At 43.4% G+C, this 27,880-nt stretch overlaps 1 protein-coding gene across 1 annotated transcript in view; it reads left to right on the forward strand.

Moving 5' to 3' along the window:
• Positions 1–27,880, forward strand: part of COL7A1 (collagen type VII alpha 1 chain) — a 360,938-nt gene that overhangs the window by 317,392 nt on the left and 15,666 nt on the right. The window contains exons 102-114 of the mRNA XM_082266262.1: positions 4,118–4,189; positions 7,733–7,804; positions 9,090–9,125; positions 11,802–11,882; positions 13,320–13,373; positions 14,946–14,999; positions 15,806–15,868; positions 17,691–17,753; positions 19,490–19,606; positions 19,825–19,902; positions 21,764–21,817; positions 22,062–22,110; positions 26,428–26,567. Of these exons, the coding sequence (XP_082122388.1) occupies positions 4,118–4,189; positions 7,733–7,804; positions 9,090–9,125; positions 11,802–11,882; positions 13,320–13,373; positions 14,946–14,999; positions 15,806–15,868; positions 17,691–17,753; positions 19,490–19,606; positions 19,825–19,902; positions 21,764–21,817; positions 22,062–22,110; positions 26,428–26,567 (933 nt within the window). The remainder of the gene's footprint in view (positions 1–4,117; positions 4,190–7,732; positions 7,805–9,089; positions 9,126–11,801; positions 11,883–13,319; positions 13,374–14,945; positions 15,000–15,805; positions 15,869–17,690; positions 17,754–19,489; positions 19,607–19,824; positions 19,903–21,763; positions 21,818–22,061; positions 22,111–26,427; positions 26,568–27,880) is intronic.

Genomic DNA, 27,880 nt, shown 5'->3' on the forward strand with positions numbered 1-27,880 from the left:
ATAAACTATGAACTTGCCATTACGAAGACTTAAAGTGGTTGTAAAGGCTGAAAGGTTTTCATCTTCATGCATTCTAATACAGTAAAGTAAAACACCTACAGTGTGCAGCTCCCCCTCAGCTCCCCTAATACTTACCTGGACCCTATCCAGCGATGTGTACATGAGCGACTGCTCCCCTGGGTCTCTCCCTCCTCATTGGCTGAGACACAGCAGCTGGAGCCTTTGGCTCCCGTGGCTGTCAATAACAGCCAGTGAAAAGGGGGCGGGGGCAGGGCCAAGCCGTGCTCCGTGTGTCTCATAGGCACCCAGAGGCTGTCACGTACCTGGTCTGAGGCAGATTTGAGGAGAGGGCTAAGTGCCAAGCACCACTGAAGGTGAGAACAGAGAGTGCTAGGCTCAAAGAAGCACGAGTTCTGTTTAGGTAGATCTGCTTGAAGCTGCTTGCAGCACAGTGGAACTGAATAGCTGTCAGTTGGTCTGTCAGGACAGATGGTAGGACCTCCGTAACCCCTGGAAATGTAGCAGGACCAGGGCAGAGACCACAGGCAAGGTGGCACCCGAGCAAGAAGCAGGACTAGGCTGGCAAGACCGCACTGAAGAAGCGTAGTCAGGATGGGAGCCAAAGTCATACACAGAAAGGCAAGCCAGGGAGTAGGTAGATGCATGGTCAAGAACAGAGCCGAGGTCATTCACAGGGATCCATTGGAGCTAGCAGAAGGGTAGCCAGGAGCAAGCCAGGGTCATGCACGGTAGAGCAAGAGAAGCAGAGTCCTTAGAGCAAGCAAGGATCAATACCAGGGATAAGGCAGCAGAGAAAATTAGAGGCAAACTGGGTTGGTAACAGGTAATCCAAGGAATACAGGAAACACAGCAGCAAGGAGTACTGGTAGCTGAAGATCATCCAGCAAAGTCTAAGTGCAGCCACTGGCATTTGGTGCCAGTTCTGGCAGCAGATGTGTGTGAACGTGTGCCAATGCGAACATTTCTGCGCAAACGAACACGACCATGTAAAGTATTGGCAACTATGCCAGGTCTTTCCCTCAGCACATGCACATTTTTATTCTTCTATCTCCTTTTCAGCACATGCTCATGTTTGTTCCAAATAGCACCCTGACAGGGGCGGCTTGGGAGCGAGCACACACAAGTGCCCACAGAGCAAGCAGCTTGGGCTGGGGGCACTCAGAAGGGGGGAGGGGCACAGAGCGCCAGCGGGGGGACCTGAGAAGAGAAGGATTGGGGCTGCTCTGTACAAAACCATTGCCCGAGGCAGGTAAGTATGAGACGTATATCATGTTTTATGTTTTTTTTTTTTTTTTTTTAAAGCTGAACCCTTAGTATGCCTTTAAAGGATAAGTTCCCTTTTACAATAAAATTGCCCATGTTCTTTCGCATTCCCCGGTACGTAAAAAACACTGCTTAGGTTTGATAAGGAAATCTTCTTTTCAATGGCATACCTGTAGGCCATTAACAGCCTCTGCTACGCCTGTCCCAAAAACTCCCAGGTTGGGAACCCTTCCTCCACATCCTGTCTAGATGATAGGACAGACTGTTGAAAGTGCACTCCCAGCTCGGACTCATTTGAATCCTGGGGATGTGCAATGTACACTTTCTCTCATGCAGCAGCGGCTGAGCTTAACTGGGGGGTTTTGGGAGAGGCTTGGGTGAAGCCACGAATGGTTCACTGAAAGGAAATGTACACCGCTCCAGGTGAGGACAATCCAACCCTCACACAACTAGGTGCAAGTCCAGTCCGTGGTCTGGATCCACTCAATGTAAATGAAAAGAGGTTTGACCGCACTCCAGTGGATGAAGATAAAATAATCCTTTCTTAAGATTGTAAATCCAACAAAACAAGACAATCGAGCCACAGACTGTTAACGCGTTTCATGATTCAAGTATACTTAATCATAACTGCTCTAGTTATGATTAGGTGATCTTGAATCGTGAAACGCGTCAACTGTCTGTGGCTCGATAGTCTTGTTTTTTTGCATTTACAATCCTAATAAAGGATTATTTTATCTTCATCCACTGAAGTGCGATCAAACCTCTTTTCGAAGTAACGAATGGTCAACTTGTACACCATTCAAAAAAGGCTTCAATTATTTAACCAAAGCAGTGTTTTTTTTATTTTTTTTATGTATTGGTGATGTTGGTGTGCATCAGTAATTTTATTTTTAAAAACAAACTTATCCTTTAAATCTTTGCAATGGCAAGGTCATAGTTTATGTGCATAGTTTCTGACCTTTAGGACCAAAGATCATTCCGGAGAAACACGTTCCAAGTGGTCACCAGGCATCAATATTATCTTGGTGGCACATAATAATAAAAATTACCTTCATGTGCTGGGTTATAACTGATAAAACATTAAAGCGGAACTACAGTGCATCTGAGCACCACAAACGAAAAACGCTACATAATTTATTTTTAATATTCAAACTAAACTCCCCCATCCATCCATGCTTAATTGTGTTGAGAAATCACCTTGAAAAACACATTTCTGGCCATCTTGAGTAAGGTCAGATGATTCATGTAGCATTTACTTCCTGGAGTCCATCTGCCCTTAGCTCAGGCATGAACGTAGGAGGATGTGCTTAGCTGAGAAAGCCATCCTCCCCTCCTTAAGACTCCTGGGATGTATGACATCATTTGCCTAGACATGGAAACCAGGAAGTAAGTGAAGAAATGTAAAAAAAACTGTTAAACTGGGATTTCTACTCTGCGACAATATCGCAAATCTAATTATATGAATTTTTTCATTAAAGCGGAGTTCCGGCCTCAAAATCGAAAAAATCGATTTTGGGCCATCTGCTTGCTGAGTGCCACCTGAAAAAGAAATGGATGCTCCCAATTTTTTTTTTTTTTTGGCCACTTACCTTGTCCTAGAAGAAAATATACTCACCTTCATTCCACTTCCTCCCTCTATGGCCGTGGCCCGCGCCGTCTCTGGTTTGCGATGACTCCTGGGAGCTGAACGTCATTGCTCCCAGGAATCAATGCGCCTGCACCGGCCCCGCTCGTCACTTCCGGTGCAGGTGCGGCATTCCCTGCTAAACAGCTTCTGGACTTCTGGAAGTGACGAGTGGGGCGGTGCAGTGCATTCTGGGACTCCGACGTCAACAAAGAGGATGCAGAAGAGGATCGCGCTGGCTTCAGCTGCCCACACCTGAGATGGCAGCGCTGGAGAAGAAATTTTCAAGGTAAGTATTTCTTCTAAAAGGTAAGTGCGACCCGGGACAGTTCAGAGGCTATGCATTGTGGAATGTACTAGCTCTGACTGTCCCGGGGGTATTTTTATCTAAATTTGACCCCCCGAGGCCTGAACTCCGCTTTAATGTATACAGCAACAAATAACTGATTTTAATTATGTTACATGTCTGTCTACTTTATGGTTAATTATTTTTAAATTAATTATTTGAATAAAATTTGTATATTTTAAATAATGCTTTGACATTAAATGTATTGGCACCTCTAAAATCCCCATTTTCTTCCCCCTTGCGGGTTGACTTTCTTGCCTGTTAAAACAAGTAAATACGACATAATTTCCTTTTTTGTTCCTAATGCTAGCAACATAAGGATTAAAAACAGTCAACGTTGATTCAGAGAGTGAAGTTCCACTTTAAACTTTTAAAAATGTATTTTAAAGCCTTTATCTGCTAAAACTGGACATGTAAGGATTAAAAAAAATGTATAAATGGATATTTAGGTCTGAAACTGCTGACTTTATTTTTTGAAAGTTGGTTCCATCCTTGCTTCAATCAATGATCCTGAAAAAGTATGAAAGTTGATACTTTACTATCTATGTGACATTCAGATTGCATAATCCTTAGTAATGATACAACAATGGGAAATGAGGGACCCTTTATCTACGCGTTTCATGTTAACATTGCTTGAAGCCCATGAAGGACACTGGGCTGCATACTTCTTCTGGGTTAGTGACTTTCTAGGAAGCAAGTATGACTGGGTCCACCTCAGAACTCGCTCCTTTAAAAAACAAGTTAGCAGGGTGAGCTGCCATATTTTGGTCCTCGTGAGTTACCTTTGAGGGATCAGAAACGAATTAGCATGTTAAAATGTTTGATTGTCTTCTATGTGTATTAACATCTGTATTTTCCACCAGGGTGATCGAGGAATGAAAGGTTCTGAAGGCGAAAAGGGAGAGAAAGGAGACCAAGGAGGGGGAGGAGAAAAGGTAAAACAGAAATGTTGGCTATGGGGCTTACAAACAGGGGCGAGATTTCGGAGAGTGGTAGGCTCAATGAGCAACTTACACTCAACAGCCACTTTATTAGGCACACCTGTTCAATTGCTTGGTAACACAAATTGCTCATCAACCAATCACATGGCATTAACTCAATGCATTTAGGCATCTAGGCGTGGTGAAGATGACTTGCTGAAGTTCAAACTGAGCATCAGAATGGGGAAGAAAGAAGATTTAAGTGCCTTTGAACGTGGCATGGTTGTTGGTGGCAGACAGGCTGGTCTGTGTATTTCAAAAACTGCTGATCTACTGGGATTCTCACGCACGTCCATCTCTAGGGTTTACAGAGAATGGTCCGAAAAAGAGAAAATATCCAGTGAGCGGCAGTTGTGTGGAGGAAAATGCCTTGTTCAGGTCAGAGGAGAATGGGCAGACTGTTTCAAGATGATAGAAAGGCAACAGTAACTCAAATAACCACTCGTTACAACCAAAGAATGCAGAATACCATCTCTGAACGCACAACACATCGAACATCACATAGGCTCACCAAAATTGGACAATTGGAAAAACGTTGTCTGGTCTGATGAGTCTCGATTTCAGCTGCGACATTCAGATGGTGGGGTCAGAAACAACATGAAAGCATGGATCCATCCTGCCTTGTATCAATGGTTCAGGCTGGTGGTGGTGGTGTAATGGTGTGGGGGATATTTTCTTGGCAAACTTTAGGCCCCTGAGTACCAATTGAGCATCGTTTATACTCCATGCCCTACCTGAGTTTTGGTGCTGACCATGTCCATCCCTTTATGACTACAGTGTACCCATCTTCTGATGGCTCCTTCCAGCAGTATAATGCACCATGTCACAAAGCTCCAATCATCTCACCACTGCTTTCTTCACCATGACAATGAGGTCACTGTACTCCAATGGCCTCCACACTCACCACATCTCATCCAATAGAGAACCTTTGGGCTGTGGTGGAACAGGAGATTGGCATCATGGATGTGCAGCCGACAAATCTGCAGCAACTGCGTGATGCTATCATGTCACTATGAACCAAAATCTCTGAGAAATGTTTCCAACACCTTGTTCAATCTATGCCATGAAGAATGAAGGCAGTTCTGAAGGGGGTCCAACCCAGTACTAGTAAGGTGTACCTAATTAAGTGGCCAGTGAGTGTATATTAGAAAGCATGTTTAATTGGAGGATCTCTTAAAATCCCAACCTCTAGCTAAATGCAAGGCTAAATTTATACTTTTAGGAAAACCCGTGGTTTACATGTCATTGTGCTATATATGAATTCTGACCTAGCACAGTCTAAAAATACCTAGAAATGTTGGAGTGTTTGGTGTTCGAGTAGCCTCTGGTGGCACTATATGGTACAGCAGGTTTTTTTTACAGGCTTTTTTTTTTTTGTGGTCCATTTACACTTTCCAGAGCGGAAACATTTTAATCGGCACAAACATTTTGATTGGCACCTCGATGCACTCGGGCAATGCAGCTCCAACGAGCATGTTTTGCTGTTTTGCAGCATACCATAGCAGACCGTAATGCACAGGGCTGCTGTTAGAAATCACGGGGCCCCGTACAGCCTACCTGGCAGGCCGCCCCCCCCCCCCAAATTCATCAAGACAATATTTTCACTAAATATACACTAAAATCATTATTAGTGGACACAAACATAACAGAGAACCTGTGTGAATTAGCCCTTTTTTATTTGTTTTTTACATTTTTTTTAAAAAATGTAAAAAATGTTAACAATTCTTTTATTTTACAATTTTTTTAAATTATTTTTTAATGTTTAATTATTATTTTTTATTTAATATGTTTTTTTTTTTTTTTGCAGAACAGGGAAGCCTGCAGCGCTGCAGGAGGGGGGCAGCACAGTGAAGGGGAGGGGGGGGGATCAGAAGCAGGCAGAACAGAGGGTGATCAGTGTCAGAGAAGCAAATACCGGAATGATGCCCTGTGTCTGTGTCTCTCCCTGCAGCAGGTGAAAGCTGGCAGGAGGGGGAGAAACTGTCTTTCGGCTGCTGCAGAGAGCTGCCCCTCTGCCCGACCGCACCGATTCCCCATGCTGTTGGGGTCCCCCCTGTGTGCCAGGGCCCCCTACAGGAGGGCTGGTGGCCCCCCTATCAGCGGCCCTGGTAACGCAGCATTCATTGTGGTGTGCTGTGTTGCCAAAAATGGGCTGATTTTTTTATTTTTTTTATTTTTACGTGTTGGTGTATCGCTAGCCCATTCATTTCCACGCACTCCCTTAATACAATGCACATTAACTCACGTGTGGTAACTTAATGCACCAAGGTGCAAAGGTCTGAATACGCCCTTCATGTAAAAATCTTTAAATTTTTGGTTATTTCTTTGTAAGGTGAGAGAAATATTAGTGATATTATTTACCAATGACTGTATTTAGTAAGGGCTCGTTCATGCAGTAGCTCTTGCACCCCTCTGAAAAAAGATCCGCAGTGGACAGGTGGTGAGGAGGCAATATGTCACACCATCACCGCATGTTGTAACCCTAAAATAGGCTGAACCACTGCTCTGCATCCACATGCATTGCAGGGCTGTTGTGGTGCGAACCCATACACTTATATGGTTTAATTATTGCCATGGCCATGGCCAAGGCATGTATACAGCCCTGAGCCGATGCATGCCCTTCTTTAGTTGGCCGGTTGGGAGTCAGTAAAACCATGGGTCCACTCTACCACCTGCTTTCACCAACCCCTAGCTGCCCATGTGAACAATGACAACAATAGTAATAAAGTGTTGGGCGCTGATGCGAGAACACCTATATGTAAAACACTGCACTATAAGTGCAGATAGGGAGTCCAAACAAAAGTCCTTTTTATAAAGTCCTGGACGAAGGTGAGGTAGGTCCACTTCGTAGGGCTGCCCTTCAAGGGGGGGAAGTGGAAGCAGCTTCCCCAAACATGTGAACAGAGAACAAACAAAAGGGGCCTCTAAGTGTAGACTTAAATCGGAGTTCCACTCAAAAGTGGAAGGCTGATCTGCTTCCTCCCGCCCTCCAGTGCCCCATTTGGCACCTTTCAGGGGGGAGGGGGGAACGGGTACCTGTTTTTGACAGGTACCCTTCCCCACTTCCTGGGAGACAGCGCTGCGGACCTGTCCCTCGGAAGTTCGGCCCCCTCCTTTTTTCTTCGCCGCTGGGCCAATTACAAAGCGTTCTGTGCTTTGCGCATGCGCAGTGGGGAACCAGCGCTTCACTGCCGGGTTCCCTTACCCTGGATGGCGGCGGCGGCACCCGAGAGCTGATACGTAAATCGGCTTCGGGGGCCGACATCGCGGGCTCCCTGGACAGATAAGTTCTACTATTTAAAAGTCAGCAGCTACAGTATTTGTAGCTGCTGACTTTTAATTTTTTTAAGGGGGGCGGAACTCCGCTTTAAAGTTTACACTTAGAGGCGCCTTTTGTTTGTTCTCTTTGCCCATGTGAACAATCCCTAATTGTTTCATTTATAATGGGATATTTTTAAAAACAATTTATGTATTATCCTTTTTATTTTATGTCTGCAGGGGGGTAAAGGAGAACCGGGAGACAAAGGCGCGACTGGCTTTGTAGGTGCTCGGGGGCCAGGTGGACAAAAGGTAACAGTCATTTTTGTCTTCTTTCTACATCAAAAGGCTTGCACTATTCTAAATACATTCTGATTGCCTATGCACATTTATAGCAGAACGTCAGGAAGATACCAAAGAACTCTTTTCATTTAAAGTGTTTGTCAGGGGGGAAAAAAAAAAACGCATTTAGTACATCTCTGCAATCATGCATTTCCAAAAGTTTTGTCTCTTAAACAACTTCTGGACCGGAAGGATTTGCCCCCTTAATGACCAGGCCATTTTTTGCGATTCGGCACTGCGTTACTTTAACGAACAATTGTGCGGTCGTGTGACGCTGTACCCCAAAAAAATTGATGTCCGTCTTTTCCCACAAATAGAGCTTTCTTTTGGTGGTATTTGATCTCCTCTGCGGTTTTTATTTTTTTGCGCTATAAACAAAAAAAAGAGCAACAATTCTGAAAAAAAAAAAAACAATATTTTTCACATTCTGCTATATAACATTCCCAAAAAATTAAAAATCAAAATTTTTTAACATTTTAGGCCAATTTGTTTACTGCTACATATTTTTGGTAAAAAAAAAAAAATTGCAATAAGCGTATTTTGATTGGTTTGCGCAAAAGTTATCGCGTCTACAAACTACGGGAAAGATCTATGTCATTTTTATTGTTTTTTTTTTTTTTTTACTAGTAATGGCGGCGATCTGCGATTTTTAGCGGGACTTCAACATTGCAGCGGATAGTTCGGACCCCTTACTGTCATTTTTGACACTTTTGGGGGGACCAGTGACATTACTACAGTAATCATTGCAAAAAATATGCACTGTTACTGTAATAATGAGACTGGCAGTGAAGGGGTTAACCTAGTGGGTGATCAAGGGGTTAAATGTGTACCTAGGGGCGTGTTTCTAACTGTATGGGGGCAGTGCTTGTGAAATGATCACAGAGACATGTGATCCTATATAGAAGGATCACAGGAGCTCTATCATTTCAGAGAGAAGAACGGTCAGCTGTGTTTACAACAGCTGACCGTCCTTCTCTCTCAGCGGGGAACGATAGCGGGTGTCAGGCGGGAATCGGAGCCGCCTGCCCCGTGCTTCGGCTTCCCCTGCTGACGAGCGGGGCGGGCGCGGGCCGCCTTCGGTGCGCGCTCGCCCCCTAGCTGCCGGCGCGCGACCGACGTAGAGCTACGTCGTTTCACGCAGGAGGGCCGCACTGCCGGGCGGTCGGGAACAGGTTAATTAAGGTGGACATTCATAGCATTTCATTCTAGGTTGCCTCTATTGAAATATTGTATTTTTATGTGTTTATTACACTAGGGTGAGAATGGAGAACCGGGTGAACCAGGAGAGTCGGTAAGTACAATATACTTAGTGTCATACAAAGTTTTTCTGTTTTATTATGTAGATAATATAGAGCACATGCATGACAGTGGGGACACTCCCTCAGTCCAGATGAATCACACAGTGGACACATGCAACAGACCTAACTAGAAATCCTGCTCCCCTAATAAGTAGGCAGAGCAAGATATACTCACTACCTTGCACCTATCTAGGAGGGTGATACATTTTTCTGTTTTATTGTGTAGATAATATACAGTACATGCATTTTTTTTTTTGGAGTAGCAGAATTTAAAGGGTTTACATGTGATACAAAATGAATGAACCAACCATTAATTTATACAGTAAATCACTGTCAGTTATTCCCACAATTACCTTTTTTGGGCTCTGACCTCAATGGCTCAGGAGGGTCATCCAATGATTGAAGTGGAGTTGGACTCCAAATCCAAATTCTGCCCTGCATCTCATCACTGGTACAGAAAACTTTTCAGAAAAGTCTGGAAAGACGAATATTGCATTCTTTATTCTTGTCCAGTCTCATGACGGAATGTTCTTCTCTGAGCACCAGCAGTGGACAAAGTCACCAAATGGAAAAAAAAAGCCTACATTCACCTATCTTCTTAGTGCAAGCAAAGACTTACTCCTTATACCATGGGTGTCAAACTCAATTTTATCGCAGGCTGCATTATAATTATGGTTGCCCTCAAAGGGCCGGTTGTATCTGTAAGACTAGATGTCAAGAGCCCCCTCATCACCATCAGAAAGTCCCTCACACATCACAGTTTTCCACACCCTTTACCTTGTGCTGCTGCCAAGAAAAAGCTGGGAAGCAGAAGGTCTGGAGGAGGACCAGAGGAGGGTTGGAGTCAGCTGCCAGCATCTGCTGAATGCTGAGACCAGGGGAGGTGGGAAAGAAGGGGTGCTGTGACTGCATAGAGAGGCGCAGGATCTGTAGGAGGCATTTTGTTCTCCTCTCTGTTGCCAACTGCTCAGATGGGGGGGCGCTTGTATTTTGCCACATGTGGTGTATAGAGAGATACAGATGAAGAGTAGCCGTTGCAATACCTGAAACTTTTCCTATTACCTGATTGCTCATGATATCGAACTGATCTTATACAGTACACCTAAACTAAACGTCTAGTCCCAGTGGTGCCAAGGTAAAATGGAAAAAGCATCCATCATTTCTCAGTACTGGTCAGGCAGGGAGTATAGGAGGTGCTCGCTGCCAAGTGCCACCTGAACACTTTTACAGAAAATGTAAAGCAAGTATGCCTCCATCCAGTCTCTGAGATGGGGACCATGTTATTTTTTCTTCTTGGTATGAATCTTGGCCAGAACACTATCTGCAATCTGCAATCTGCATGGAGTTAACATTCTTCTCCTTGTTATTCATATGGGATTATTCTGGGTACTCTGATTTCCTCCCACACTCAAAAGACATGCTGGTAGGTTAGTTGGCTCCTGTCTAAAATGGGCCAAGCATGTGGGTACAAAACTGGCCAGAAGCATAACTGGAACCTTCAGGGACCCGGTGCAAGAAACTATGAAGGGCCCTGGCCTGGCCCTTACCACTGATCCTGGGGCCCTTTACTCTCGTTGCGAGCCCTTTCACAAATTCTGCAGTGGGCTCCCTTCCTGCCATCTTGGGGCCTACCCACGGTGGTGGAATGCCAGGGCCCAGTCGTAAGTGTGACTTTTGCGATCCTGGAAGGTCACCCACTGGTGTCAGTAGTTTTTATTTTTTGGTATTTTTAATTGTATTATTTTTTATCATTTTATTTTATTTTTTTACAATGTTACTGACTATGACTCTGTCCATTCAGAGCTGGTAAATTACATATTTACCGACCCCTTCCTGGTTCTAGATTGTGAGACAACCCCTGCAGAAGCCGGCAGGAGAGGGAAGGGAGCACAGTGGGGGGGCAGCACAGTGGGGGGGGGGGGGCAGCACAGTAGGGGAGCATGCAGGGGCCCAGAGACAGCAGAACACAAGTGAACTGGATAGGTGGAGTGGCGGGGGCAGCATACAGAGGAACCAATCTCCTCCATTTTCCGCCTGCAGCTACAGGAGGAAAAAGGAGGACAGTGATTTCTCTACATGCTGCCCCCGCCACCTCTCTTATCCAGGTGTACAGGGGAGCATGGGGCCCGGTTGCAATTGCAACCCCTGTACTTACGCCCCTGAAACTGGCTATGCACATGTGTTATCCCATTTTGTATGCCAGTCCCATGCCCAATAAATTGGGGAGGGTTGGGGAAAGACCTGGCGAACTACTTCGGAAGATAGTTCTTTGTATTCTTTGGAGCTGGTCCAATGAATCTCCAAGAGTCATACAGAACCGAACAGATATACTGTATATTGATACATACTGTACATGTGTTTATTTTTACATAGGGAGGAAATCAGAAAAGACTTAGTCAAACATGAGGAAAACACACGAGAGGTTTTACTAAGGCTGGAGCATGCAAAGTCTGGTGCAGCTCTGCACAGAAATCAGCTTCAAGGTTTTATTGTCAAAGCTTAATTAAACAAGCTGAACTTAGAAACCGATTGGTTACCATGCACAGCTGCACCAAATTCTTAATGCTCCAGTTGTAGAAAATTTAGACTCAATGTAAAAGTTTCAATCAAAAACCCTGACCACTGAGCTATTATTTGTTACCTGGTATTGCTTCTTTTTCCCTTTTTAGGGTAAACCAGGTAAGGATGCGCTACCTGGATCTCGTGGGGAGAAAGGAGATGCTGGTCTTAATGGGCTAAGAGGACCAAAGGTAAGAAACTTATCCCGGGTGCCTGGTAGAACCACAAGAGTATTTAATAGTATTTCTAAACAGCCTTTTAAAGATCAGCTATCCAACAGTGATATTTCAGTTATAAATGGAACATGATGAGCTAAATCAGGCTTTTGCTTCCAATACCTGTTGGATATTCCACTAGCAAGGTGACCCTGCTATAATTCCTGGCTCTGGCACTGTCTACCTGGGAGTTTAGGGAGTCCCCGCCAAACTTTGTGTATTCAAGCCCCTCCTATTACATTTTTTATAATATAACATAAATGAAAATCCAGCTGGGATGATTGGGATGATGGGAACCCTGCATAATAGGAAGAGCAGATCCAGGAACTCTGAACAGAGATCCCACTAATAGACAATGCCATCTTAAGAGCATTAAAGGGCCCCGGGCAATGCAGTGCACTGGGGTCCTGCCTACACAATCACCAACGAGAATAAAAATTAATTGATAAGGTGATATTTATTGGTATAGCAGTGCCAGGCTAATGACAGCTTCCAAGTTTGGCGGCTCGGTCCGGTGAACACACACAAACGCAGACGGGAGTCAGATTCAACTGCCTTGTGTGTGCCTGTTCCCATGGAGGCGGACAGGCATTCCTGCAGTTGTGGGCTCCCCCTCCATGGCCCAAGTGGCCTGACAGCAGCGCAGGGCCGACAGGTGCTTGCCACCTGCTAAGTTCGGTGGCGGGATGCACACAGGGAATCGGGACTAATGCTTGGCTGGGTCGCTTGGCAGGTGGGGCCCCCTGGGCAAGTGGGGCCCCCAGTAACTGCCCATTCAGTAAGATGGCCCTGCCAATAGAGTCCCTGAGAGTTAGAAAAGACTGACAGGGGATTTAATGCTAAAGCGTTTACCAAAAACTGTAATATTTGTTTTAAAGAGGTTGTTAACCTCAGAATTAAAAAAACAAACAAACAAACAAACACCTGAAAGATAAACACATAATGAGCTAGTATGCATTGCAAACTAGCTCATATTGAAATACTTACCTTAAAACGAAGCCCCGCAAGTGCCGATCACTCACCTCTCTCATGGGTGACATGTTCGTTCGCCCTTCTTCCGGGTTTGCGGCATCCGGCCATCTGATTGGCTAGAGCTGCGATGATGTCATTCCCTCGTATGCGCGCGGGAGCCGACGTTTCTCGGCACGGGGCTCTGAAGGAACGGCCCAAGCGGCCTTTCCTTCAGAGCGCATGCGCCAGTGATGTCACTGGCTGCATGCAAACTAAATATCTCCTAAACTGTACATGTTTAGGAGATATTTACACGACCTATAGGTAAGTCTTATCATAGGCTTACCTATACGTACAGGAGGGTTTACTTCCTCTTTAAGTGGACTGACAAGTGGACACAAGCAAGGTAGATGATAACATGTATACTGAGAAAAATGTTTAACTGCCTTGTTCCTTTTCCAGGGAGACCGCGGCATTAAGGGAGCGTGTGGCCAAGATGGTGAAAAAGGAGACAAGGTGATATTGCCTGTTTTTCCAAATATGAAATACAACATACACAATACCTCTGGCATTTTGAAACTTTAAAGGAAAACTCCAATTTAACTCAAAATAACAAGTAAACTTGTTTAATTGGGAAGGGGACACTGTTTTCTGGAATTACATTGCTATGGAGAGTTTCTTCTACTTCCCCAAAGGGTATAACAGTCCAGGTGTTGGATCACATGTTCTCTGTTGAAGGGTAGTATTACAGAGTTTTGATTGCCTCATCCTCTATTTTAGTAGGGATTATGTGACCCAATTCCTGGGCTTTTGATCATGTGACCAGCACTGGAGCAATATTTTTTCCAGGATAGGTAGGTATTCCAGACTGTCACTCTTTCTCCCACTCTCTTTGAACTAGCCGGACACTATACAAAACCAATAGCATACCTATCTTTGTTCTAGCAATCTTTGCTCCTGTCCGTGGACATTTTGGGGGAGATTTACTAAATCTGGTGCACTCAAAATCTGGTGCAGCTCTGCATAGAAACCAATAAGTTTCCAGGTTTTATTGTCAGAATTTAATTGAACAAGCTGAAATTAGAAGCTGATTGGTTACTATGCTCAGCTGCACCAGATTCTGTGTGCACACATTTTAGTAAATCTCCCCCTTTTGGGTCCTCTTTAACCCTCTTCTTCCTTCAGCAATTGGCAGATCCAGGGGAGGACTGGACCAGGGGAGCAATTTCCCCCTGGGCCACTCTGATGCTCTGTAAAAAGGCTGCACCGCTTCTGCCACAGACATGCCTAAAGGATTCCTGGTGAAGAGAAGTAAAAAGTCCCCACTGCTGACCTACTGAGTGCAAGATGAAGACAAGGACAGAGCCCAGATGCCCGCCCCCCCCCCCCCCCAGCATGGATGGTGTAAACGGTGTCTTAGCAGGGGCCGGTTTCATGGCCCACTGGAGACTTTCCTCCCCCAGGCAGCCTCGACCAAGCTCTCCTAGCTCCCCCAAACTGCCCGCTGCCGACCAGGTCGGGAACCTGGATTCGGCCGGTGAGTAGAGAGCTTCAGCCTGGAATGGGGGTCAGGAGGAGGCCGGGAAGAGGGAGAGTGGAAGGGGGGCCGAGTCACTGCACCATGGGCCTCTGGTTTGTACTTGACCCCTGGTCCGAAAGTTGCCAGTCAGACCCTGGACAGATCCCAAATACTGTAGAGATTGGCTCCACGCAATGATATGGCACCACTTTCTGCAGCACCACCCTGTGAGCCCAGGGCAGGCAGTGAAGCCTTGACACCTTGGGCTCACAGTGAGTTGGTTGAGTGAAGTTGGTTGAGTGAAGTTGGGAGTCATTAGACCTAGAAGAGGAGTGACACCACAATGCTTCAATGGTTAGTATGTGGGAAAAAGCCCTGGAGATTGGGTGAGTATAGCAGCCAGGACTGTTTTTTTTTTTTACAGAGCTTCCAAGTGATTCACCTTACTTTTATTGACCAGACTGGAAATAAACCATGAAAGCCAAGTTTTGTCTAGTTGGTATTTTTTAAAAATTTATTCAGTTTCCATTGCTGGTTGCTTTAGTTTTATTGAATGACATTCATTGCAGGGTGACGCAGGTGTGCCAGGTCGCCATGGGCTTCCAGGAAGGAAAGGGGAGCTGGTAAGAATTAATTTTATTCTTTTTTAGTATTCTGTGGTCTCTGATTTTAGGTTTGTGCGCTGTCACTCAATAGTTTTGAAGGTTTCTAGGCTGACCAATGTTTATATTAGTGATCGACCGATATCAGTTTTTCGTTGCTGATACCGATATTTTGGCCATTGCGTATCGGTATTGGCCGATATTTTTGTACTTTTAAAAAATTTTATTTTTTTTTTTAATTTTAACACTTGACAGGTACTCTTGTGTGAGGGATCTGGGGGTCTAAAATTCCCCAACCCCCTCCATTTTTTTTACTCTGGTGCCGAGTGTCATGACATCACTTCCGGGTTTTTACATGGAGACCTGATCCGAATGCGGCTTTGATTGGGTCTTCAGCGGCTGTGCATGCTGGTTGCACGGGTCTCCCGGTGGGACGGGAGACCCAGGCAAGCCGCGGAAGGGGGGGACGTCCCCTCCCGCTCCTTGTAATGACAGCCGAGCCGCTTCTCAGCCGCATCGGTTGTCATTACAAGACAGCCGACCGTCGGCTATGGACGCCGGTACCAGGGTGATGCCTCTAGCTGCAGGCATCACTCCGGTACAAGCCCTTTACCGAAATATCGGCAATATCTGTAACCTCCGGGGCCGATTCCGATATATCGGGGAAAGTGCAGATTGGCCCTCGATATATCGGCACTGCTGATAATCGGTCGATCCCTAGTTTATACTACATATGCCTTATACAAATATAGTAATAGCCAAAACTTAATAAGGGATAGTCTGTAATTGTCTTGTCTTTATTACTCTTTATATCATAATATCTGTAGGGGGAAGCTGGCATCCCGGGACAGCCTGGTCTACCTGGGAAAGAAGGTCTTCTTGGTGGCAAGGTAATGCAGGCATTTTGCTTTAAAATATATTTTTGTGTTTTTATGTATTTTTTTTCTAATTTATTATGGTCATTGCAAAAAAAAAACAAAAACAAAAGCAATGCTTTTCAACTAGGTAATAATTGAATATTATTTATATACATACAGTATACCTGTAGTATTTACCACCTATAGCCTCTAAGCAAAAGCACCTGTTTACTGCTGTGTTGTGAGATCACCCTAAATATCTGGGAGATCAGATAACATAAACTGCACAGTGGCTCAGGAAGGAGAAGCAAAATATCCACCCCTTTTTCCTAATAGAATTGAGAGTGTCTGCCTCAATGAGATATACACAGGCTGCCAAAACAGCATGCTGGCAAAAAGGAATGGGCAAACCCCCCTGTTCGGTTTGCAGCAGAACTCCCGAACAGAGGAAATGTTCTAACCTGAATGGCGGACCCCATTGAAGTCTATGGGAGCCAAAAAGGAAAAATCAAAAGTGGTCATTTTGAAGGCTTATATGCAAGTAATTGGCCATAAAAGGGTTATTGGGGTCTGGGTACTGCCCTGGGGGACATGTATAAAAAAAAAAAAAATTGAAACAATATTTTTTTCAGGAGCAGTGATTTTAAATATGCTTAAATTGCAACAATAAAAATGAAATATTCCTTTATATATAGTGCCTGGGGGGGTCACCTTAATGTGCGTGTAAAGTGGCGCATCTGTAACATGCATAAAACATGCTGCAGCAAAAATGACATTTCTAAAGAAAAAAAAAAATTAGTCAAATCCCATTTAAAATGACTTGTGGTTACAATTGCAGGCACCCTGCTATTAAAAAAATAAGGAAAAAATAAAGAAAAAAACGGTGTGTGGTCCCCCCCCCCCAAAGTCCATACCAGACCCTTATCCGAGCATGTAGCCCAGCAGGTCAGGAAAGGGGAGGGGATGAGCAAACAACCCCCCCCCTCCTCAACCATACCAGGCCACATGCCCTCAACATGGGGGGTTGGGTACTTTGGGACAGAGGGGCTCTCTCCCCCACCCAAAGCACCTTGCACCTATGTTGATGGGGACAAGGGTCACTTTTTTCTCTATTTTTTAACCGCCACCTTAACAACCAGCTTACACTGCACCCTAATTAGGCAATGCTTTGCCCAGAAGGGTGTTCTTCGGGCACACACACAGAGTGAACATCCTGCAAATCTGGGTGTTCGGCGAATGGCCGAATAGGCAAATATTCGGCCTGAACTTATGCTCGGGCCGAACCGTTCTCCCATCCCTACTGGCAAAGTTGGGATATGTTATAAGAAGTCACTTGCTTTGCAAACTGAGCATCATCTATGTGTTGAATGCTTATTTGTAAAATAAAGATATACAGTATGTGTGTGTGTATACAGTATATATATATATATATATATATATATATATATATATATATATATATACTTTGTATATATATATATATATATATATATATATTTACATACATACTTTGTATATATATATATTGATATATATATATACAGTATATATATATATATATATATATATATATATATTGATACATTTGTTTTAAATATAAAATGTAATTTCCATTATTAAATTGTTTTATTATGGTTTGTTTATGGTCAAGACAACAAATAAAAGTTTTAAAGTAGATTTCCAGCCTCCAGACTTTGCATAATAACACACCAAGTTAGATCCAGTGTATTAGCTGAGAGCTGACAGAGGCAGTATGCAAATTGCTCGTTGCTTTTTGCTCCTTGAATGAGTGAGGTGACAGGGTCTCTTTAATGTTGTGTGTATCTTCAATTGTAACTAAGGTTTTTCCTTGCAGGGTGACAGAGGCATTGAAGGATTACAGGGTAATAAAGGTGATCAAGGAGAGAAAGGCGAGAGGGTAAGCATTCATACAATGTATACAGTATAACAAACAATTTATGACCAAAAGTGTCCAAACATACTGTATTATATTGGACATCAGGTTACAGCCTTGTGGTCTTCAGCAACAAACATGGTTGTACGAAGGGTGATATTGAAGAGCTTAGTGACCCACAAAGGGTCTTCCTAGAACGCTTAAATTCCTATAAGTCAATTCATCAGATTGCTTCCCTGGTGGTGTTGAGTTGACCGGGCATTTTGCTTGGATGAAAGTGAAAGAACCTCACAGGCCTTTGCAAAGCCCCCAGCCCAAATAATCACTTATAGGGAGAGGTAACATTGACCAAGCCAAATCACCCAACCTGGCTAATGTTCTAGTTGCTAAACTGAGCAAAATCCCACCAATATTGCTCCAGCATCTCCTGGATAGGCTTCCCAGAAGAGCAAAAACTGTTATTTCAACAAAGACCATCTTTATAGTTTTTAGATAACATCAGGTCCCAACCTCACCAATTATTAAGTTGCTTAACTAAGCAAATCCCAATATTGCACTAAGATCTCATAGAAAATCTTCCCAGAAGAGTAGAAGCTGTTATTTCAACAAAGAAGGACCATCTTCATGGTTATTAACATCAGGTCCCAATCTCACTAATGTTCTTGTTCAGTGGTCTCCAAACTGTAGCCCCGGGGTCAGATGCGGCCCTATGATTGCTTTTATCCCCTTGGCCCTTGGGGCACCATTCCATCCACTGACTCCAACAACAGGGCAGTATTCTTTCCACTGACACCATTGATGTTGAACAATCCCTTCCACTGATACCAATGATGGAGCACTATTCCTTTCACTGATACCAAAGATGGGGCACTATTCCTCCCACTAATATCAATGATGGGGTTCTATTCCTCCCACTAATATCAATGATGGGGTACTATTCCTCCCACTAGTATCAATGAAGGGCACTATTCATCCCACTAATATGAATGCTGGGACACTATTCTTACCACTAATACCAATGATAGGACAGTATTCCTCCTACTAATATGAATGATGGGGCACTATTCTTCCCACTAATACCAATGATGGGGCACTATTCCTCCCACTGACACAAATAATTGGGCACTATTACTCCCATAAAACCAAAGATGAGGAGTTTTTTACTCCACTAGCCACAGGTTGGCCTTAAACTGGCCCTTTGCTTAGTAGGTTTGGAGACCCCTGTCCTAGTTGCTTAACTGAGCAATTCCCACCAATTAAGCTCCAGAATCTCATGTATAGCCTTCATAGAAAGACCACCTTCATAATAATAGCCAACATTAGTTCCCAACCTCACCAATGTTGTAGTCTCTAAACTGAGCAAATCCCAAGAACAATGCTCCAGCATCTCATTGACAGGTTATCCAGAAGAGCAGAGGCTATCATTGCAACAAAGAAAGACCGTCTTAATATTTTTAGCCAACATCAGGTCCCAACCTCATCAATGTTCTACAGTAATTACTAAACTGAGCCAGTCCCAAGAACAATGTTCCAGAATCTCATGAATAGGCCTCCTAGAAGAGTAGAAGCTATTATTGCAAAAAAAGAGATGCCACCTTCTTATTTATAGCCTTCATTTTGGAATAAGATGTTGGATAGGCAGGTGTCTGGATACTCTTCATCATATAGCTTACACTGTTAAAAAATGGTCTTTATTTATTTTATGTTAATAGAATGGATTTCTTTGATACCTTAACCCACTAAGTTAAAATGTTTTCTAGGGTCCAGTAGGGCAAATTGGTCCAACCGGCACAAGGGGGATCGATGGGGCATCTGGACCTCCAGGCCCTCCAGGACCTGCTGGTCCAAAAGGCCCTGAAGGTCTGCAAGGACAAAAGGTGAGAAAATGTATAAGTGAATGTCATTTTTAATTCTACATATATTTTGTTTTTTAGGTCTGGGTTACCTTTAAAATGATAATGAAAATCTGAGATGCGTCCAAAACGATGAAACCTTTAATTTAGATAATTGCTAGATAAATGTTGTATTAGCACACATTTTCTCATTATACGGTATATTATCACTTAGTTCTACGATGTTTAATTTGTTTTCCTAGGGTGACAGAGGGCCTCCTGGAGAGGCTGTTACTGGGTCACGTGGAATTCCAGGAGTCCCAGGAGAACGGGGTGAGCAGGTATGGCTGTAGTTATTTTTAACTTTTCCATAAGACAAACCTAGATTCTTGTTTAGCTCTCTAATTTGTGCTGAGAAGTTCCCAAATTGTAATGAATAGAGGTACCATAAAAGACCTTGTTCGTATGTTTGCTTTGCAGATTTTGTCTGTTAACAGCCACTGTAGGCTACATTTTTAGTCCACAGTACTTCTAAGAAGTGCCCAGACTTCATGAGTTCAACACATTGTTTACACTCCTGCATATTCTCAGTAAGGATGGGTATCTACTTGGCACTAAAGATAATTGGGGGTCTATGCCATGCAGACTTATAGTAAATGATGCTCAACCTACTTCTTCAGCTCCAAGTAGCTGCCTGCTCCTACTTAGGGGGTCAGATGTGGTAGAAATTGGGCAGTACTAATCAGCATTTATGAGGTTACATCCATTTCATCACCACAGTTTGATTTAAAGCCCACTTGCACCAGCTCAATATACACTATATTACCAAAAGTATTGGGATGCCTGCCTTTACACACACATGATTTATAATGGCATTAGTCCGTAGGGTTCAGTATTGAGTTGGCCCACTCTTTTGCAGCTATAAGTGCTAGAGGGCAGGGCAGCCATCAGAAATTTTGAGGCCCCTTAAACAGTTTTAGGCCTGGGCCCCCCCTCCTGGCCTGGCCCCCCCCCCCCCGGCCTGACCACCAACATTCCCCAGGGCCCGCCTACCATGTCGTCATCCTCCTCCTCCAGTCCCATGTCCTCCTGCATCCCATGTCCTCATCCAGTCCCATGTACTCCTGCATCCCATGTCCTCCTCCAGTCCCATGTCCTCCTGCATCCCATGTCCTCCTCCTGCATCCCATGTCCTCCTCCTCCAGTCCCATGCCCTCCTGCATCCCATGTCCTCCTCCTCCAGTCCCATGTCCTCCTGCATCCCATGTCCTCCTCCTACAGTCCCATCTCCTCAATCCCAGGAACATAAAGGTGAACGGTTCTAGTAAATGCTGCTCCTCCTGTCCAGGAGTGAACAGCTGGAGAACAGAGGAGGGTTGGGCCTACAGCTGTTTGTGAGGGCTAGTGAGGAGCAGGACCCCCCACATAGTGCCAGTCTGCGGAGAATGGCGGAGCTTGCAATTGAATGGTATTGCAAGGACAGGTGGCAACCCTACCGTGTTTGGGGCCCCTCAGGACGCCTGGGCCCCCTACATGTGTATGGGCTGTACCCCCCTGATGGCAGCCCTGCTAGAGGGCAAGTGGGTGGTGGCACTGCCTGTGTTAAATAAATAAGTATGAATGGTGATATGAAAGTTAATATTAAAAATGTCAAATATTCTTTAGTGTGTTACCTTTAGTAGTAAGCAGAACCATAAACATAATTAAGGATGCCAATTAATAAAACCTGTGCAATTATTGCATGTACGGTAATAATTGTGACATGTGCAATAAATGATACCATATAACTCATACAAATATAATAAATTAAATAAATACAATATTGGTATTATTCACACCGAAAAGGTGTGAGTGCAAAAAACACTAAAGTGACAGTGCCTAATACTATTCCGTGCAAAAAAGTGCAAAGGGTTGAATGACAGTGAAAAGTAGCAGCAGAAGATACCTTAATCGGGGGCAACTCTTTACATAAGATATTAGTAAACAGTTTTACACTTGTGCTCAATGTCCTTTTTTGGGTCCATTGTTCAAAAATGCCACTGCCCCTTTAATAATGTTGCACAATAGGCAATATCTTGTTATATAAGGCAGCAGGTCCAGAAACACACCCCCGTTGTGCGATAGTTCACAGTCCTCTCACTTGTTGATAAAATCCCACGGTTGTTGCTACTGCGTTGTAACGTGTTTCTTTGCTATTTTTAGGGTATGATGGGACTAGATGGAAGTAAAGGAGAGAGAGGATCTCCAGGAATGACAGTGAGTTTTTTTTCAGCTAGAATTTAATTTATCTGAACTGTAGAAGTATTTGTGTAACAACTGGCAATAATGATCTGTCACACTCTTATATTGTATGCTCAGGATGGGAGTCACCCATGGTGCCCCTAGACAAGGGTCTATTCTGTCTTATGCCAGCCCTTTCTGGGTTTATTGGGTGATCTGTTCTCTATCGCCTGCTCAGCACAAATGTATATCCCATTAATATGTTCTTTCTGTTTACCAGGAGGATGAAATCAGAACTTATGTTAGGCAGGAGATGAGCCAGCATTGTGGTAAGTATCATTATCGAGATACTGAAATAATTTAAATTGCCAAAAAATGATAGTCTTCAAATATCCTGATTCTCTGCATCATGTGATTTTCATGAGAAGTCTGAATTGTGCGACAAGTTCACTATAACTCTTCACCATTTACAAATGTATTAATTTACCATAAAATCAGCATGAAAGAAAAAAAATAGAAGTAAGCAGATCATATTAAAAATACATCACATTTGACCAGAGCTCTCCACAGATGGAATAGTAAGGAGCAGTGTGATGACCGCAAAATACATCATCCTAGGGGATTGTGCCCGCACAATCCCCTAGGATGATGGCACAATTCACTAGGATAATGGCACAATCCCCTAGGATGATGGCACAATCCCCTAGGATGATGGCACAATTCACTAGGATGATGGCACAATCCCCTAGGATGATGGCACAATTCACTAGGATGATCGCACAATTCACTAGGATGATGGCACAATCCCCTAGGATGATGGCACAATCCCCTAGGATGATGGCACAATCCCCTAGGATGATGGCACAATTCACTAGGATGATCGCACAATTCACTAGGATGATGGCACAATTCACTAGGATGATGGCACAATCCCCTAGGATGATGGCACAATCCCCTAGGATGATGGCACAATTCACTAGGATGATGGCACAATTCACTAGGATGATGGCACAATCCCCTAGGATGATGGCACAATTCACTAGGATGATGGCACAATCCCCTAGGATGATGGCACAATTCACTAGGATGATGGCACAATCCCCTAGGATGATGGCACAATCCCCTAGGATGAAGGCACAATTCACTAGGATGATGGCACAATCCCCTAGGATGATGGCACAATCCACTAGGATGATGGCACAATCCCCTAGGATGATGGCACAATTCCCTAGGATGATGGCACAATTCACTAGGATGATGGCACAATTCACTAGGATGATGGCACAATTCACTAGGATGATGGCACAATTCACTAGGATGATGGCACAATCCCCTAGGATGATGGCACAATTCACTAGGATGATGGCACAATCCCCTAGGATGATGTATTTTGCGGTCATCACACTGTTCCTTACTATTCCATCTGTGGAGAGCTTTGTTCAAATGTGATGTATTTTTAATATGATCTGCTTACTTGTATTTTTTTCTTTCATGATGATTTTATGGTAAATTAATAAGTCTGTATTTTATACTGGTATTCTCAGTGTATGTCCAGTGTTTATGGTACCATCAAAGTCCATTATGCCTCCAATCCTTTTTCTATATACAGACTAGGACGTAGGTACCCTTACTAAAATTCTGACACTTTGGAATTTAATCTTCACCATCTACACCTTAAGAAATATTGTAGTTAAAGTGTATCTAAGGGCAAAACTCACTTTTTTTTATCTATTGAGAGATATATACTATATATATATATATCTTAGTGATCGACCGATATGTTTTTTTTAATGCCGATACCGATATTTTGGTCATCGGATTTCGGCATCGGCCGATATTTTCGGACATGTAAAAAAAAATATATATATATTTTTTTTTCACAGGTACTCCTTGTGGAGGGATCTGGGGGTCTAAAAGACCCCAAACCCCTCCTTGGCACTGAAAGGCATTCAAAACGCCAAGTTTGGCTGTTTTGAATGCTGTCAGTTTTTTTAATTTGGCGCCGAGTATCTGGAAGTGATGTCATGATTTTTTTACATGGAGACCCAATCAGAGCCGAATGCGGCTTTGATTGGATCTTCGGTGGCCGTGCAGGTAGGATGCCTGGGTCTCCCGGTGGGACGGGAGACCCGGGCGAGCTGCGGAAGGCAGCAGGAGGGGGGGGACGTCCCCTCCCGCTCCTTGTAATGACAGCCGAGCGGCTTCTCATTTTATTATTTCATGGTCAAGCACATTATTGTAATAATTATTTCAACTATTGCAAGTTTGATCGTTTGATCACATGCACATAGTCTTTTGTAGGTGTATATTGGTATCACTTATCATCTAGCACTGTGCACTTTTTTGTATTTATTATATATATATATTTTTTATGCAATTTACACATGTATAATTACCGTATTTTCCGGCGTATAAGACGACCCCCCTAATTTTCAAGTTAAAACATAGGTTTTGGGCTATACTCGCCATATAAGACTACCCACCTTCCGAAGCAAGGCAACACCATTGAAAAACATCAGATTTCTCATAGATCTCCAAGGTACCCCAAGTACTGTAATACATGTAATCTCTCATAATATCTCCAAGGTACCCTAAGTATTACCAGTAGATGTAATCTCAAGACGCTGGCTGTGCGGGAATCTTGTACCGGTATACCGTATGTACTGTAGCTTCGGCTACATACAGTATACAGCGCTGAGCCAATCACAGTGAGCGATGTATTCTATTATTGAATGCAAAGCCTGCTCAGATTGGCAGAGTCAGAGAGGCGGGCTGATGTTACTCCGCCAATCCGAGAAGGCTTTGCATTTAATAATAGAATACATTGCTCTCCCTGATTGGCTCAGTGTGGTACACTGTATGTAGCCAAAGCTATGGTACATACGGTATACTGGTACAGGATTCCCACACAGCCAGGATCTTGAGAGATTACATCTACCGGTAATATTTATACTTAGGTTACCTTGGAGATATTATACTCGGCATATAAGACGACCCCCCATTTTTGGGGGATTTTTTTGAGGTTCAAAAGTAGTCTTATACGCCAGAAAATACAGTAGTTATGCACTTGTCACTTTAGGACACATACTTGTACAGTTGCGCCAATTTCTATATCTTGGACAATTGTGACAAAATCATGCTGCGTTTGGGGGTGCCATTGCAAGTCAGGGGAATCGCAATGGCCATCCCGTGATTTGCAATGATTCAGGATCGCCGGCAGAATCGCGGCGATTCTGCCCGCGATCCAAGACGCCGTACGTGAATGGAGCCTGACCCAAAGACAATATGTTGAAGCTTACCAGTCCTTAGATGTGCCGACTTAATTCATTTTCCTTCTTCAAGCTAAGAACACTTAGCAAGTACAGGAGATATCTGTTAATCCTGCCAGAAATCCAGTGCCCGTGTCACTTCCTGTGAACAGAAATCATAAGCAATATCATCGGTTTTCCTAAAGTGGACACCTCCCCCTCTATTTTATGGAGACAAGGGGAAAGTGTTCTGTAGTTCTTTCCTAAGATCACCCTAAGATAGGAAGCCATGTTTTAATGGCAGGATCACCAGGTGAAAATAAAGGAAAGAGAGCCTGAGAAAGGAAAACCAATGAAGCCTTCACATCTAAGAACTGGCAGGCTGCAAGATATACTGCTTACCGGTAGATTGCATGATGTGTGCAGGATCTAACAAGGTTTTTTTTTTTTCTTTTTCAGCCTGCGGAGGTCAGTTCTCTTGAATACAGATTGGTAAAAAGAAAGAGTGTGTGTATGTGTGTGTGTATTCCCATCAACACTGTACCGTATTGTCATCCAGCAGGTATCAAAACTAAACACCCACATTAACTATAATAATGAACAGGTAGGACAATGTGAGCACAGCAAACACTGCAAAACCTCTAAAGAAAGAGTCCAGCCATTGTGTAGCCTTGTCTGTACTTACAAGTATGTGATTTAGGCCTCTTACACACAATATTCCTGTTTGAGCATCTCCTTTTTCAGACGTAAATTTGTCTTATTGAAATGCGCGTATTTTCACGCATATGCGTTCGTGCAAATTCGTGTCTTTTCACGCAAATGTATTCTCGCTTTTTTGTAAAATATGCAAATTAGCATTTTTCAGATCAACAGTATGTTCGTGTGCCTTCATTTGTGCGCAATTGCGCGTATGTGCGCGCATTAGGCATAAATTACTGTCAAAAAATGCAGATTTTTCTATTTTGTTCTTACTGAAGAATACACGACAGGGACGTAACTACAGGGGTTGCAATTGCAACCGGGCCCCATGCTCCAGGGGGCCTGTGCGGCTCCCCTGTACACCTGGATAGAAGGGGGGGCAGCATGTAGAGAAATCACTGTCCTCCTTTTTCCTCCTGTAGTTGCAGGAGGAAAATGGAGGAGATTGGTTCCTCTGTATGCTGCCCCCGCCAATACATGCAGTGCATTTGCAGTGCACAGTATATTTGCCTTTGTTAAATCAACCTCAATGTCTTACTAAAAAGATAACACCGATCAACAGTTGTCCATATGGCCCACCACTAACCACCTCTGGACTGATGTGTTTTGTCTCTCTGTGTATGTACTGATGACTTTGTGTGACTATTGTCATTTGTCCATCTTTAATCCCTGCTAATGTTCCACTGTATGATGTTTTAGTTTGCATACATTCCTGGAGATGTTTTGCCACTCATTATGCAGCTACAGTAAAAGCTCAGACACACACATACTTTTTGTTCGATAGGGCTGAAAGACACAGAGGAATGACATTTGATGGTTTTATGGAAATTTCCATCACGGTTTGAAACTTGGCCACAAAAGGAATATTTTAATATTTTATAATATTTTAAAGTAAAACTTTTGATTATATTGTCAAAAGTTTTAGGACGCCTGCCTTTACACGCACATGAATTTTAATGGCATCCCAGTCTTAGTCTGTAGGGTTCAATAATTTAAATGTATTTTAATAGTCTTGCTGCTGTGAAAAATTGGGAGAAGGGTTGTACCAAACTTTCTTCGTTTTTTTTTAATTCCTATAAACTCAAGATACTGTATATCTACTGGTACAGGTGTACTGGTGTATCTTCAGAATAACATGTACTGTCTGTGTATGTAGCTTGTAGCATTTGTTGCTGTTACCAGTGTGCCAACAATAAGGAGTGAGGGGTCTTATACTGACATCCATTGTGGATGGGACTATCAACATTTGCTGCTTTTTTATTAATATGCAAACACATCATAATATTTAACTCATGTGAAGAGTTTCTATATTCTTGTACTTTGCATCATTTCATATATTTCATGTATTCTGCCAAACTAGGTCAATTTTTTCTACTGATGTGGCTCAACTGACCAGTTGCTTACCTACTAAATAGCATGTGATAATGCATGTAGTCATTTTTTTCCGCTGTTTTATTTGAGAACTCTAGTGAAGCATATTCTCGTATTAAATGTGTTTGCTCCTGCTGACTATTTAAGCTTTGTAAGATCGCTCAAGTTTCCCAGAATTCCTGAATATTTGACCCTTTGTCATAGCGCCTTCTATTTCTTGTACTTGAACTGTATTGTAATCGTACTGTCCCCCTTTATATTGTAAAGCCCTTTGTAAACTGTTGGTGCTATATAAATCCTGTATAATATTATAGAAATAAGTGATAGCTGGCCATTGGTCAGTTCTCTAAACATCAATACCCATGATAAAGTCCAATTGTAACCAAAACATTTATTTGTTGAGAAGGGGTAGAACTTTTTTCAAATTTTCAATGCTGTCTCTGTCCTTACTGGAGAATTTTTTCTTCTCTTCGCCTTCTGGCATCTGACACCAGAAAGTTAAGGCAAATCCCCCCAATAGAGGCACCGACAGCTCTTGGATCCAACCGAACTGGAAACTGTAAGCAGCTACTTTGAAACAGCCCTGATTTCCTTCTGAGGACTATATTGACTCAGATTCAAATAAACCATCCAGCAGAATTCCTCTTCTGCCAGAAGTGACTATTGTCCAGATTAGCCTTTCCCAACAAGGGTTCCATGGAACGCTAGGGTTTCTCCAAAGGTTGCTAGGGGTTCCTTTCCTTTCTCGTTGGCTTACCTCTACTCAGGCTGACCCCCCTTC

This window comes from Pelophylax lessonae (assembly GCF_965119305.1).
Source record: "Pelophylax lessonae genome assembly, chromosome: 8".
Lineage (NCBI taxonomy): Eukaryota > Metazoa > Chordata > Amphibia > Anura > Ranidae > Pelophylax > Pelophylax lessonae.